The sequence below is a fragment of the Acomys minous genome (genome assembly GCF_964271855.1).
Source record: "Acomys minous genome assembly, chromosome: 8".
In the NCBI taxonomy this organism is placed as follows: domain Eukaryota; kingdom Metazoa; phylum Chordata; class Mammalia; order Rodentia; family Muridae; genus Acomys; species Acomys minous.
In genome coordinates this window covers 9,132,545-9,147,034 of record NC_140489.1, presented here as the reverse complement: position 1 = coordinate 9,147,034, position 14,490 = coordinate 9,132,545, and the positions used below count along the sequence as shown (strand labels likewise).

At 44.5% G+C, this 14,490-nt stretch overlaps 1 protein-coding gene across 5 annotated transcripts in view; it reads left to right on the top strand.

Moving 5' to 3' along the window:
* Positions 1 to 14,490, top strand: part of TECPR2 (tectonin beta-propeller repeat containing 2) — an 88,131-nt gene that overhangs the window by 6,432 nt on the left and 67,209 nt on the right. For 4 of the 5 annotated variants that reach the window (XM_084793470.1, XM_084793471.1, XM_084793474.1 and 1 more), the window contains exons 2-3: positions 1,608 to 1,895; positions 13,480 to 13,608. In XM_084793470.1, the coding sequence (XP_084649596.1) occupies positions 1,677 to 1,895; positions 13,480 to 13,608 (348 nt within the window). In that variant the 5' untranslated portion in view covers positions 1,608 to 1,676. Of the gene's footprint in view, positions 1 to 909; positions 1,008 to 1,607; positions 1,896 to 13,479; positions 13,609 to 14,490 lie in introns of those variants that run through there. The other variant, XM_084793473.1, reaches the window with a different exon arrangement.

The window sequence follows — 14,490 nt, the reverse complement described above, 5'->3', positions numbered from 1 at the left end:
ATGAGCCTTTTCCTCCCCAGTTTGCTTTTGGTCATGGTGTTTCACTACAGCAGTAGGAACCCTGGCTAGGACAGCACCTGAAGGTGTAACTGCCTCCAAGTTGGTCAGACTGTCACTGTGTGCTGTTGCTTCTGTCAGATCTGTGGTCATGGAGTAAGGGTCAGACTGATTCAAGGCTCAGCTCTGTGGTCTCCACTGAGTCTCATTTCAGTGCTGTCTTTTGAGAGTTGGAGATGAGGCCACCTATGCTAGGACAGAGAAGGGGGAAGGGGTGAGTGAGGTTGTTAAACAGCAGGTGCTGGGGAGGGTGAAGTGTCTTGATTTGGTGTGGAGGGGCAGGCGGGAGCTGCAGGGTGACTGGGTTCCAAATACTGGGGTGGCTGTTGCCTGTGGAATCTGCTTTTTTCTGGACATTGCCAGGGAACTTCCTTCCCTAGGGTGGACTTTCTCCTGGGCCCTGCTCAGACAGGCTGGGTGCCTTTGGTAGAGTTTTTTCCAGACTTTTTGGTGCAGGGTGGCAAGTGATTTTGAAGTAGAGCTAAAATTTATTAAGAAAAGTTGGAGATTGTTTTGTTTCATTTTGACAGTGTTTTCATTGTAGCCCAGGCTAAATTTGAATTTAAACCAATATTCTTACCCCATTCTCCTGAGTGCTGGGGCTACAAGCATTCTCTGCCTATCCAAGAGGATTTAAAATGAGTTTAGGCATGACCACTGTGACATTCAGGCAAGAGAGAGGTGTTTAGGTGGGGGGCATACAGCGTCAGAGTCTTCTTGAGGGCTCTGGCTCACGTAGTTCACACTGACCCTGCATCTCCTCATGGGAATCTGTGGTCATCCCTGTGCGTTTGTGTGTCTGTTTTGTCATGGTTGCCTTTCTGTCTAGACCATAAACTCCTCGGAAAGAATGATGCTTGATGCTCTTCTGTTTTACCCCAATGTTGACTGTCACGTCAGCTGTGGGAGCTAGTCCTAACTGAAGTGCCTTTGGAGTTAAAGTACTGAAGGTACCTTAGCCCTCACTTACTTTCTCTGCTTAAGGTCCATCTAGAATTTCTTTTTTAAAGAATTATTTTCATTATTATTTTATAATTTTTTCATTATTATTTTATAATTATTTCATGTGTATGGGTTTTGCCTGCATGTAACTCTGCACCATGTGCATGCTTTGCCCACAGTGGCCAAAAGAGGGCGTCCATCCCCTGGAACTAGGGTTACAGGTGATTGTGAGCCATAATAAAGGTGCTGGGTATTGAACCTGGGTCTTCCGGAAGATTAGTCAGTATTCTTAACCTTGTACCATCTCTATCATCCCAGTTCATTTAATTTTAAATCATGTGTATGTGCCTGTGTCTGTGAGAGTATGTGCATGTGAGTGCAGTGTGGGTGGTGGCCAGAAGAGGGCATGAGAGCCCCTGGAGCTGGAGTTACAGGAGGTTGTGGGTTGTCTCCCCTGGGAACCGTGAGATGGCTTCTAGCCATTAAGCCATCTCTTTAACCCCTTCATCTATGATTATCTGCCTGAAAATACCATGTTCCCACTACTAAACATTACTACTTTTTGGCATGACTAGGCATGGAAAGAGTTACAGTGTGGTATTCTGTAGCCTGCAGGTCTCCCTAGATGACGCACAAACATTCCCTCTGTCTGGAGAGCATCTGTGGAAACCTTGACCATGGCATCCCTGTCAGAGCCTGTAACGTTCCGAGAATTCTGCCCTTTGTACTATCTCCTCAACGCCATCCCCACAAAGATCCAGAGGGGCTTCCGCTCTATTGTGGTCTACCTCACGGCCCTGGATACCAACGGGGACTACATCGCGGTGGGCAGCAGCATCGGCATGCTCTACCTGTACTGCCGGCACCTCAACCAGATGAAGAAGTACAACTTTGAAGTAAGTCTTGCTTTTCTCTGCATCTGAGAGTGTACCTGCTGTAGCAGTAGTTTCTCCTGCTGATGTTCTAACTGTCCAGCAGAGGCACTTTGCCTTTGACTTGCTAGACTCCAGCTTCAAACCTCCCTCAAACAATACATGACGTCATTTCCAACTGAGAGTGTATAACTACATGTTTCCAACCTCTGTCTCCAGAAATCTTTCATCGCTTAAAAAAATTTTTTTTTAATTACTAATTGCGCCCAGGTGTGGTGGCGCATGCCTTTAATCCCAGCACTCGGGAGGCAGAGGCAGTTGGATCTCTGTGAATTTGAGGCCAGCCTGGTCTACAAAGTGAGTCTAGGACAGCCACGGCTACACAGGGAAACCCTGTCTCAAAAAACAACCAACCAACAACAAAAAATTACCAATTACTAGCAAACTTTGCTGTTTGTTTCTTAGTATCTTTGTTTGTTTGTTTCTTAGTCTCTTGATTGATTTAAATTATCTCTACTCTCTTGAGATTATTCTGAAAAGGATTTATTGTCATCAGGCCATTATGCATATATATCTATATATATATCTTTTTAAATTTTATTTATTTATTTGGTTTTTCAAGACAGGGTTTCTCTGTGTAGCCTTGGCTGTCCCGCACTCACTTTGTAGACCAGGCTGGCCTCTAACTCACAGCGATCCTCCTGCCTCTGCCTCCCGAGTGCTGGGATTAAAGGCGTGTGCCACCACGCCCAGCTGATGATGCGTCTCTTAAATGAGTGGTCTTCTACATAAGGAACTCCTGATCCTCATGTGTGACTCAGGCATCTCTGAGTGCTGTAGGTCTGGGTGGGGACATGGATGACCTGGTATGACTGGCTGGTACCATTTAATCAGCATTTGTATATTACTAAGTACATAGCTTTAATCTTTTTTTGTTTGTTTGTTAATTTGTTTTGAGACAGGAGTTATCTGTATAACAGGCCTGGTTGTCTTGGAATTCGCTTTATAGATCAGGCTGGTCTCCCGAGTGCTAGGGTTATAGGTGTGCACCATCATGCTTTAATCTTAAAAACAAAAAACAAAACAAAACAAAACTCACTATGTATATAGCCCAGGCTAGCCTCATGACTCAGTCTTCCAAGATTTCTGGCACTTGAGGCCTGGTAACTATGACACTTGGCTACTACCAAGTAGCCTTATGGCACTCTGTTGTGCCTGTGGTTGGTGGGATTTTGGGGACTAAAGCAAGGCTTTTGTATTTAGGATATAAAACTTAGGTTTTAATCAACATTGTATTACAATTTTGATTTAAAATTAGTTTTTGCTTTTTGAGACAGGGTTTATCCATGTAGTCCTGGCTGTCCTGGAACTCACAGAGATCCTCCTGCCTCTGCCTCTGCCTCCAGAGTGCTGGGATTAAAGACGTGGGCCACTGCCACCTGACCAAAAATTAGCTTTTAAAAACTAACTTAAATGAATCTGTGCTTTTATAACTTTAAAACTTTAAAAATTACCCTAATTTATTTATTTTTGTGTGCGTTTGTGTGAACAAATATTGAGGTCAGAACAGTGCAAGAATCAGTTCTCTCCTCACCCACGTGGGCCCAGGGCCTGAACTCACGTTACCCGGCTTGGAGAGGAGCCCCTTCACCTGTGTGCTGCCTCACCATCCCCCTTGCCTGTGGTGCTGAGATTAAACTCAGGGCCTTTGCATGCTAGGCAAGCACTGTATCACCGATTTATATCTCTAGGTTTCTGTGTTTATTTAAAAATGACAAAACTGACTAGCATTCATGTGGCCCATGCTATGGCAGGCACTATGGTAAACCTTTACATACATGAATTCATTTATCTTCACAAACCCAGTGTCATGGAGACACTGAAGCACAGAACAGCTAAGTAATTCACCTGCAGTTGGGCACTTCATAAATGGCAGATTAGCATTTGAACCTGGACTAAGTATCTAGTCTATATTAATATTTTTGTTTGCAATTGGGGATACAGCTCAGCGGTGGAGTGCTTGCCTAGCATGCACACAAGCCCCTGGGCTCAGTCTTCTGAAAAAAACAACAAAAACTCAGCTGTGACCGTTTGAGGAGGAGCTGAGCTCAGTTTCCAGCACTCATGTCATGGACACAACCATCGCTAATTCTAGCTCCAGAGAATCTGATGCTCTCGTCTGAACTCCCAGGGAAACCAGGCAAAACGCTTATACACACATATATTAAATAACTTTTAAAAACATTGCTATTCTTGTGTTTTGGTAGGTAGGTAGGCAAGCAGGCAGTTGATGTAGTCCAAGATGGCCTAGAATTCATGATGCAGCTTAAACTGGCCTCAAATTTGTGGTCCTCCTACACCAGCCTCCTGAGTGCTGGGCTGTTTGGCAGGCACCACCATACCCATCTCGTGTGTGTGTGTGCGCGTGTGTGTGTGTGTGTGTGTGTGTGTGTGTGTGTGTGTGTGTGTGTATGGAGGGTTATTTCACAGATTTGACTGCTCAAGTTCTCAAAACACTGAGAATCATTATAATTAATCTTTAAATTATAATTATACATTTACTATATCAGAAATTTCTCAAATCTTCACACACTTAACAAGGAAGACTTATGAATGAAAAAATGAACCCTAGCAACATAAATTGAAGTTATTGTCAGACATAGGAACCAAACTGCTAAAGATAAAAACTCTTAGGCTAGGCATGGTCTTGCACACCTATAATCCCAGCACAGGTAAGGCAGAGGCAGGTGGATGGCTGAATTCCAGGCCAGCCTGGTCTATCTAGTGAGGTCCACGATAGCCAGGTCTATATAGAAAGACCCTGTCTCAAACAGAACAAATAAGCAAAAGAAAACAAAAAGAAAAACTCTTTAATTTAGCTTGAAAAAAGTAACTTATTACCTCTAGGGATGGTGGTTTGAGTGACTACAGAAGACAGTAGTACATATTCTGAAAGAACTACCACCTGGGTATGGTAGCCGACACTTGTTGTCTCAGCTACTTGAGAGGCTGTGGTAACAGGATCACTTGAGTCCCCAAGTTCAAGACCAGACAGCATAGCAGGACCTCTCTCAAAACAAACAAAACTTGCAAGAATTGCCCAGCCTTAAAATGTCTATTGTAAGTAAGGTGGAGCTGAGCATCATGGCTTACACCTGGAATCCTGGCACGTGTGAGCCTAGACAGGCTGATTGCTATGAGTTCAAAGTTAACCTGTGCCACAGAGTGAGACCCTCTCTCAAAAAAACAAACAACCGAGGTAAATCCAGGTGATAAAAGCTGGGCATGGTGGCACATACCTTTAATTCCATCACTTAGGAGGCAGAGGCAGAGGCAGAGGCAGAGGCAGATGGATCTCTTTGAGTTCAAAGCCAGCCAGGCTACACAGGGAAACTCTGTCTCGAAAAACCAAAAAAAAAGGCAAGGGGAAAAAAATCCAGATGACCTATGACCCTAGCCTATGACCCTAGCTCTCAGGAGGCTTAGGTAGGAGAATTGTGAATTTGAGACCAATCAGATCTACATAGCAAGTTCCAGGCCAGCCAGGGTTACCCAGCAAGATGTCAAGATGTCTAAACTAAATGAGGAGGAAAAGGAGGGGTGAGGAATAAAGTATTCTTTTCTTTCTTAGATGATTGAAAATAGGACATGGATTGTCAGTACTTGCTCTGAAGTTATTGTTTAAGGAAATTCTTCAGACAGAGGGAACACAGCATCAGGAAAGAATGAAAAGTTATAGTAAATAAAATAGATTATTTATCCTCTATTGAGTACTTTCAGATTTATCTGACAGTTGAAAGCAGGAAGCTTTTACCTGTTGAGTTTTCAGTGTGAGTAGAGGTAACATGAGTAGGGTGCTATATGGTGCTAGGCTCATTAGAGGTGAACTCTGAAAGTATATGTTAGGGTTAGGGATATAGCTCAGGGGTATAGAGCACATGCTTAGCATGTACAGATCCTGGGTTCAGTCCCCAGTGCATGTGTGCTTTCTCTCTTACACACACACACACACACACACACACACACACACACACAGAGGCATAGACACACACACATACACAGTTAAATATGTATGTATTGTAAACCTCTTGAGCAACATTTGTAAAAAATCTACATATAGCCAGGCAGTGGTGGCACACACTTTTAATCCTAGCATTTGGGAGGCAGAGGCAGTGGGATCTCTGTGAATTTAAGGCCAGTCTGGTCTATAAATCCTAGTCCAGGACAGCCAAGGCTGTTACACACAGAGAAACCGTGTCTCAAAAAAAAAAAAAAAAAAAAAAAAGTACATATGCCAGTAGTTAAATTAAGTACAAATGATTCAAACATATCTAAAAGACAGAAATTATCAGAATAGATCCAAAAAAAAGGTGAAAGCCAGCTGCAGAAACATGTGACTGTTACCTGAGTGAGTGTGTGTGTGTGTGTGTGTGTGTGTGTGTGTGTGAGATCCTTAAAGTTCATTGGCCAGCAGCTAGCCAAAATGATGATGTTTAATTTCATTGAGAAACTGTGCTGAAAACAGATGGTGAGCTGTGGCATCAGGTAAAGGCACTTGTTACTTGGAATCTGCATAGTGGGAGGAGAGAGCCAGTTTCCACAAGTTGTCCTTGGACCTCCATGTGTGTTCCATAGGATGTGCTCGTGTAGACACACAAAATAAATAAGTAAATATAAAACAATTGTTTTTATTTGTTTGTTTTTCGAGACAGGGTTTCTCTGTGTAGCCTTGGCTGTCCTGGACTAATTTTGTAGACAAGGTGGGCCTCAAACTCACAGTGATCCACCTGCCTCTGCTTCCCGAGTGCTGGGATTAAAGGCATGTGCCACCGTTGCCTGGTGTAAAACAATTTTTTAAAGCAATTGAGGAAAGATACCAGTATCTCTGAATCTCTGCATGTAAGCACACACACAAACACGTATGCATATCCACATGCACACATCTATGCTAACAGGTTCATACCCCACACATAACACAAAGATACCATTTTATACTCAAACAAAACAGGCAAAACAAATATAGCATTAGTCATAAATTCAATTAAAATGTAATTAAACAAGTAAGTTAAAATAAAAAGATAGGTCTGGGGAGATAGCTTTAGTAGGTAAAGTATTTACTGAGCAGGCAGGAGGATCTGATTTGAGGTTCACAACAATACACACAAAAAGAAAACCTCTGATTTCAGCACTGAGGGGCAGAGATAGAAGGATCCCAGAGGCTTGCCAGCAAGGCAATCTAGCCAAAACTGTGAGCTCCAGGTTCAGCTGGAGTTAATGAGTGTTCTGGCTAGTTTCATGTCAGCTTCATACAAGCTAGAGTCATTTTTAAAGAAGGGGCCTCAACTGAGCAAATGCACTTACTAGATTGACCTGTGGGGCAGCCTGGAGTGCACTTTTTTTTCTCCCCAAGACAGGGTTTCTTTATGTAATAGCCCTGACTGTTCTGGAACTCTCTTTGTAGACCAGGCTGGCCTCGAACTCACAGAGATCTGCCTGCCTCTACCTCCCAAGTACTGCGATTAAAGGTGCCACCGTGCCCAGCCTGTGGTGCACTTAAAAAAAAATTATTTAGATATTTATTTTATGTATGAGTGCTCTGTCTGCGTGTACACCTGCAGGCCAGAAGAGGGCATCAGATCATATAATAGATGGTTGTGAGCCACCATGTAGTTGCTGGGAATTGAACTCAGGCCTCTGGAAGAGCAGACAGTGCTCTTAACCTCTGAGCCATCTCTCCAGCCCTCAATATTGTTTTCTAAACAAAGAGATAACAAGGGTAAAAAGAGATGTTACATAATGATAACAGGGTTGATTCACAAAGAAGATGGGGTCTTAAGTCTGTCTGTCCCTAATAACAGAGCTTCCCCATATGTGAAGGAAGAAATAGAACAAGTCAGTATTTACAAGAGACATGGAGTCTCTCAATAAAAGTAGGAGCTAGAAAAATGAGAATATAGAACTGAGCACTCACTGTCAGCCAGCTTCATCTAATTCACATTTATAGAGCTGAATACATATTAAAAAAAAAGAAAACAAAAACAAAAAGCAACAGAGTCAGGCTGGGCGTGGTGGTGCACGCCTTTAATCCTAGCACTCGGGAGGCAGAGGCAGGTGGATCATTGTGAGTTCGAGTCCAGCCTGGTCTACAAAGTGAGTCCAGGACAGCCAGAGATACACAGAGAATCCCTGTCTCAAAAAACCAAAAAACAAAACAAAACAAAAAAAGCAATAGAGTCTCACTCTGTAGTCTTGGCTGGTCTGGAACTCACTATGTAGACCAGGCTGTCCTTGAATTCACAGGGGTCAGCCAGCCTCTTCCTCCAAGTGCTTGGATTAAGGGAGCACCACCATTCCGACTGGATACATATTGTTTACAAATTCATGTGGGACATTCACTAAATGTGCCTCTACAAGTTTTAAGTTGGACTGCACATTTTGTCTTTTAATTGAAATATAACATATAAAGTATACAACTTGATGCATATACCCTTTCCCCCCAATCACCTAGATCAGATAAAGAACACACACACACACACACACACACACACACACACACACACACACAGAGGCCAAAAGAGAATATCAATCATCTTCTGCCCCTCTTTGTTCTGTTGCCTTGAAACAAGGTCTTTTAATGAACCAGAAACTTGCCAGTTTGCCTAGGCTAGCTGACCATTAAGGTCCCAGGATTTGCCTGTCTCTGCCCTCCCCCAATGTTGGGGTTACAGGCACATACAGGCAGGCTTAATGTGGGAGCTGCGGATTTGATCTCAGGCTCTCATGCCTGTACAGCCATGGTTCCTTGTCTCCCAGGAGGCCCAGACGCTGCCTGGCAGGAAGTGTGGACTGTCCAAGTGCCATCAACTTCTGGGCAGAAAAAGAAAGTGAGGAGTCAAAGGTTCTGCCTCTCCCAGGAAGCTGGACTCCATGGAACTGAAACCCATGCCAGAAGATCTCCAGTTTACCTGGAGGTGTAGGAGAGACAATTAAGTGTTACTGCTCTTTTAGCTGGGCTGCCAGCACCAGGCCAGGTGGCATCAGGGAGCTTAGGGCTCCAAAACCCAAGCCAGGCAGCAGTGAGGGCTAACAGCCAGTAACAGAGGGAGCTCCAAAACTAAGAGGTAGTGGCAGGATCCTGGTTTGGTTTGGGCAGACAAAGTGGCTATTTTAAGAACAGCTGGCCTCTCATCCCTGAAGATGGCCACTGCAGTGGGTGGTGGCCAGCCCTTGGTGACATGCTGACAAATGGCGGAAGCTGGAGGAGGCCAGCAGCACATGGCTGTCTAACCAGTAGTCAAGCTCCAGGACCCAGCAGTGAATTCTTGAGGGAGGAGGGGAGCCCTTCTTTTCCCAGGATAAATGATGAGTTTCAGAAGATCATGGTGAAGGAATGGAGTGAGAGTTTATTTTGTGAATCAGGGACGTTATAAACCTTGGGTCCCACAGACCAGCTCCAGGAAACAGTGAAGAGAGAAGAAGAGAAAGTCTTGGTGAATCTATGGAGGGAGAATTGAGCAGGCGCTGAAGAGCTGGTTAAGGGAACCAACTGTTGGGGAACAGCTAGCCATAGGAACCAGCTGTTGAGGAGAGGTTAAGGAATGGAGGGAAAAATATTGACCCAGGCATATACGGTGCAAACTGAAAGGTCTTAAAGCCCAGGAGACCTTTACTTTTTCTGTCCCTCCATGTTGCTTGCTCACTCTTACTTTTCTGTCTCTGTTACTCCTTGGGCCAACCCCAGTACTTTATTTAAAGTGAAGTCAATTTTTAAATTACAGATTACATCATGGTTTTCTCGTCTTTTACAATCAATAGAACATTTAAACATCAAAGCAAGAGAACAATCTAACAAAAAAATACAATCAGTCAGTTCCATATAACCTACAATAAAGCATACAACAAAACTCAATTTCCAAGCAATGGTCAGCGTAACCTGTTTATTATTTCTTTTTTTGTTTTGTTTTGTTTGTTTGTTTGTTTGTTTTGGTTTTTCGAGACAGGGTTTCTCTGTGTAGCCTTGGCTGTCCTGGACTTGCTTTGTAGACCAGGCTGGCCTCGAACTCACAGTGATCCGCCTGCCTCTGCCTCCCGAGTGCTGGGATTAAAGGCGTGCGCCACCACCACGCCCGGCCTCTGTTTATTATTTCTGAAGCAATACTCGGGAAAGCTTAATCATAAGTTTCTCTGGGCTAAAGCCATTGTGTTTACATGGTTGTCATAGCAACATGGCTTGCCTAGAACTGGAGCCACAGATAGTCGCTGAGTAGCCTGTGGGCACTGAACCCAGACTGTTGGAATGAGCAGCTCCTAACCCCTCCCCATTCCCCTAGTTCAGTTTAACTCCAAATTTATGTATGAGTGCAGATATGAGATTTATTTTTCTTTTTCAGAGGGTCTTATGTGGATTCACTGTGTATAGTCAAGGGTGTCTTTTAACTTCTGATCTTCCTTCCTATACCTGCCGAGTGCTGAGATTACAGGTACATGCCACTGGGAATCAAACACAGGCTTCATGTGTGCCAAGCAAACACTCTACCAATTGAGCCATATCCTCAGCCCTGATCTCTCCTGCCCACATTTGTTTTATATATATATATATATTTTGTGTGTGTGTGTGTGTGTGTGTGTGTGTGTGTGTGCGCGCGCGCGCATTGGTATGAGGATATCAGATCCCTTGGAACTGGAACTGGAGTTACAGACAGTTGTGAGCTGCCATGTGGGTGCTGGGAATCAAATATGGGTCTTTTAGAAGAACAGACAGTGCTCTTGACCGCTGAGCCATCTCTTCAGCCCCCACATTTGTTTTCTTATTCTTTACTTATTTCTCTGGAGCGCACTCTGTAGATCTGGCCTTAACGAATAGAGATCCACCTACCTCTGCCTCTTGAGTGCTGGGATTAAGTGGTGTACTCCACCACTGCCCAGCCCTACATTTGTTTTTCGTGAAAATTAATAAGTCGATTTTTAAAGTTAGATGAAACTGTGATAGTCAGTATATTGGTACAAAATTGCCAGATGGGAGGCAGTGATCTCCTAGGAAACAAATTGACGAGGCTTCAGTAACTAAGTCAGAGTGGCGTTAGCTCAAACAAGGACGGATGCACAGAGCCAGGTGGTAGCAGGGTAGGGGATTGCTTCCTGTCACTTGATAGCTGAGGCTGAGGCTGCTAGTCCAGGTGTCTCCCTTCCTGAGCCATGTGCCCACTGTTGGGTTTAGGCTCTTCCCTGAGTGTCGGGCAGTGTTCCCTCCTTCGCCCAGGCATCACATCTTGCTCCGTTTTTGTGGTGCAGAGTTAAGGAAGTTGTCAGAGGAAGCAGAAGCCTTTGTACCTCCAGTTTATTAAAAGGTTGTGTGAAAACTCTTAACAGTTGTTCTTTGTTAGCATAGAAGGAAAAAGAAGCGCTTCTTAAGAGTTCTTATCTTATTTGGTCTTCTTAACTATTTCAGAATATTTTGCATTTGCTAGGTATTTGATATGGCAGCAGGTTCTCTTGAAGTTTGTTAAGTTTTGGCTTGCCATAAGAAGCTAATAATGAAAGCTTTGTCCGACTTCACAGTTCCCAAGAGCGAGCTCACAAAGAGTGCTTTCTCCTGATGTGGTTTTGTCCATGTATAAAGGAAAAGCAGCCTGCCAAGGTGCCGTGGAGAAGGTGGGTGGTGCCAGCCTAATGCTTTGGTGTAGGTCCAGAAAACCAGTCCAGGCACCTTTCAAGTCAAATCATCTTTAACAGTTTTGTTTCATTTTTGAGACAAGGTCTCACTCTGTTGTTCAGGCGGGCTTTGAACTCTCCGCAAATATTCTCTAAATATTTGGGAAGTAGGTTCTTACTGCTGATAGCTGCTTCTGATTATGTGTCAGGAAAGTAGGTAGCCATTTTGAATTTCCCCTTACTGTTGTAGGACCCTCCCTTTCCAGCTGAAGTGACTTCCAGGGTATTTAAAGAATTGGCTCAGAGCCTGGCGTGGTGGCCCATGCCTTTAATCCCAGCACTCGGGAGGCAGAGGCAGGCAGATTGCTGTGAGTTCGAGGCCAGCCTGGTCTACAAAGCAAGTCCAGGACAGCCAAGGCTACACAGAGAAACCCTGTCTCAAAAAACCAAAAAAAAAAAAAAAAAAAAAAAAAAAAAAAAAAAAGAATTGGCTCAGTGTTTAAGAGTGTATACTGCTCCTGCAGAGGACCCATGTCTGGTTCTCAGCACCAGATCAAGCACCTCAGAACCACCTGTGACTCCAGCTTTAAGACATCCGAAACCCTCTTCTGGCCTTCAAAGTCTCCTGCACTCGCATACACATACCCACACAGAAATATACATGTAATTTAAAAGTAAAATAAATACTTTTTATTTTTTGAAAATATATTTTCTTCTGCCCCTCTCAACTCCCCCTCCATCCCCCCCAGGGTTTCTCTCTGTAGCATTGGCTGTCCTGGACTTGTTTTGTAGACAAGGCTGGCCTCGAACTCAGAATTTTTTTTTTCCGAACTGAGAATTTGAACTCAGAATATTGCCTCTGTTTCCTGAGTGCTGGGATTAAAGGCGTGTAACACCACACCCAGCTCAGTGTGTGTGTGTGTGTGTGTGTGTGTGTGTGTGTGTGTGTGTGTGTGTGATTTCTCCCCATGTCCTTCCAAATCCTCCTCACTTTCCTACCTATCCAACTCCACACTTTCTTCCTCTCTGTCTTTAGAAAACAGACAAATAAAATAAAATAAAAACAGAATACAAAGAAAAAGCACAAAAAGCAACGTGCGCGCGCGCACACACACATAGACACACCATTAAAAACAAAAATAAGGTAAAAATGCCCAAAAAGTGGTGGTGCTCACCTTTGATCCCAGGCAGAGGCAGGCAGATCTCTGTGAGTTCAAGGCAGCTGCCAGGGACCACATGGATGTCCGGGGGGCTGTGCATAACAGGAAAGCTGTCCACAGGGCCATAAGCTTGTGAGGTAGCATGGGTGTGGGGGGATGCCCATTCTGGCTCCACCTCTCACCACTTGGAGCTGTTGGGAAAACTGTCCCTGAGGTCATGAGAGTGGGTGAGCTGGCCCTGAGGTCATGAGAGTGGGTGAGCTGGCCCTGGGGTTATGAGAGCAGGAGAGCTATGCTTGCCCCGTCAGTGGCTGTAGCACTCAGAAAAGCAGGCCCTGCACCTCTCCTAGGCAACACAGTCACCCGGCCCTGAAGGCAAAGGCACAGGTGAGCCAGTCCTAAAGGTTTGAGAATGAGAGAGCTGGCCCAGCCCCTCACAGGCTGCAGCAGTTGGGAGAGTTGGCCCTACTCCTAACCAGGCAGCACAGTGGAGCTACGGGACCTACTTTCATGGTTTTTACTGATATGTAATTTTTTATTGAGACAGTCACATGCCTGGGTGTTAGTTGAGCTAGTCAGCCCATCAGCTTTTCCTTATCCTCACCAAGAGAGCTCACTGCTCAGGCTAGGTCACCCAGTGCCATCATGAGCAGGAGGCAGAGTCAGCTCTCTTGTCTCATGCCCTTGGGGCCAGCACACCCGCACCTTTGTCTCCACTGCTTTTTTTTTTCCTCATTGTTTCATTTTTAGTGTCTCTCTGGTCACAGATTATTTGTTTCTGATGTGTCTTTGTTTAGGGGAAGACAGAGTCTATCACTGTGGTGAAGCTGCTGAGCTGCTTTGATGACCTTGTGGCAGCGGGCACTGCCTCCGGAAGGGTCGCGGTTTTCCAGCTTGTGTCTTCATTGCCAGGGAGGAACAAGCAGGTAAGTGCTCAGGCTCTAGCATTGCTTCTCTTCTTGGTCGCTTCCTCATGAATTTTTAAGATAAGAAATCCTGGGTGCAGTGGTGCACGCCTTTGATCCCAGCACTTGGGAGGTCGCTGTGAGTGCACAGCCAGCCTGGTCTTCAAAGTGAGTCCAGGACAACCAAGGCTACACAGAGAAATCCTGTCTCGAAAAACCAAAAAGAAAAAGAAAAGAAAAAAGAGAAAAGGATCTCTGTGAGTTCGAGGCCAGCCTAGTCTACATAGTAAGACCCTGCTTCAAAAAAATAAAGTGTGTGTGTGTATGGGGGGCAGCGCATCCTCACCTGCTAGAAAGTGTATGTTTAGCCTGACATTGTGTTGCTTATAATTGGGTGACATCTTTGTGTCCCTCCTTGGAACATTTGGCATAAAGCACAAATCAGTTTTCTTGATTTTTACTTAATGCTCTTTTGTGTTCTTTGTGAAGACGGGTGTGTGTGTGTGTGTGTGTGTGTGTGTGTGTGTGTGTGTGTGTGTGTACACCATAGGTCATATGTAGAGGTCAGAGGACAGCTTCAGAGAGTCAGTCCTCTCCTTCCCACCTTATAGGGCCCAGAGATTAAACTCACATCCTTAGACTTGGCAGCAAGTGCTGTTATCTGAGGAGCCATCTTTTTTTTTTAAAAGAAATATTTATTTATTTATTATGTATAGAACATCCTGCTGCAGGCCAGAAGAGGATACCAGATCATATTATAGATGGTTATGAGCCACCATGTGGTTGCTGGGAATTGAACCTCTGGACCTCTGGAAGAGCAGACAGTGTGCTTAACCTCTGAGCCATCTCTCCAGCCCCTCGAACCATCTTGTTAGCCCATCTGTGAGTTTGGAGTGTGGATAG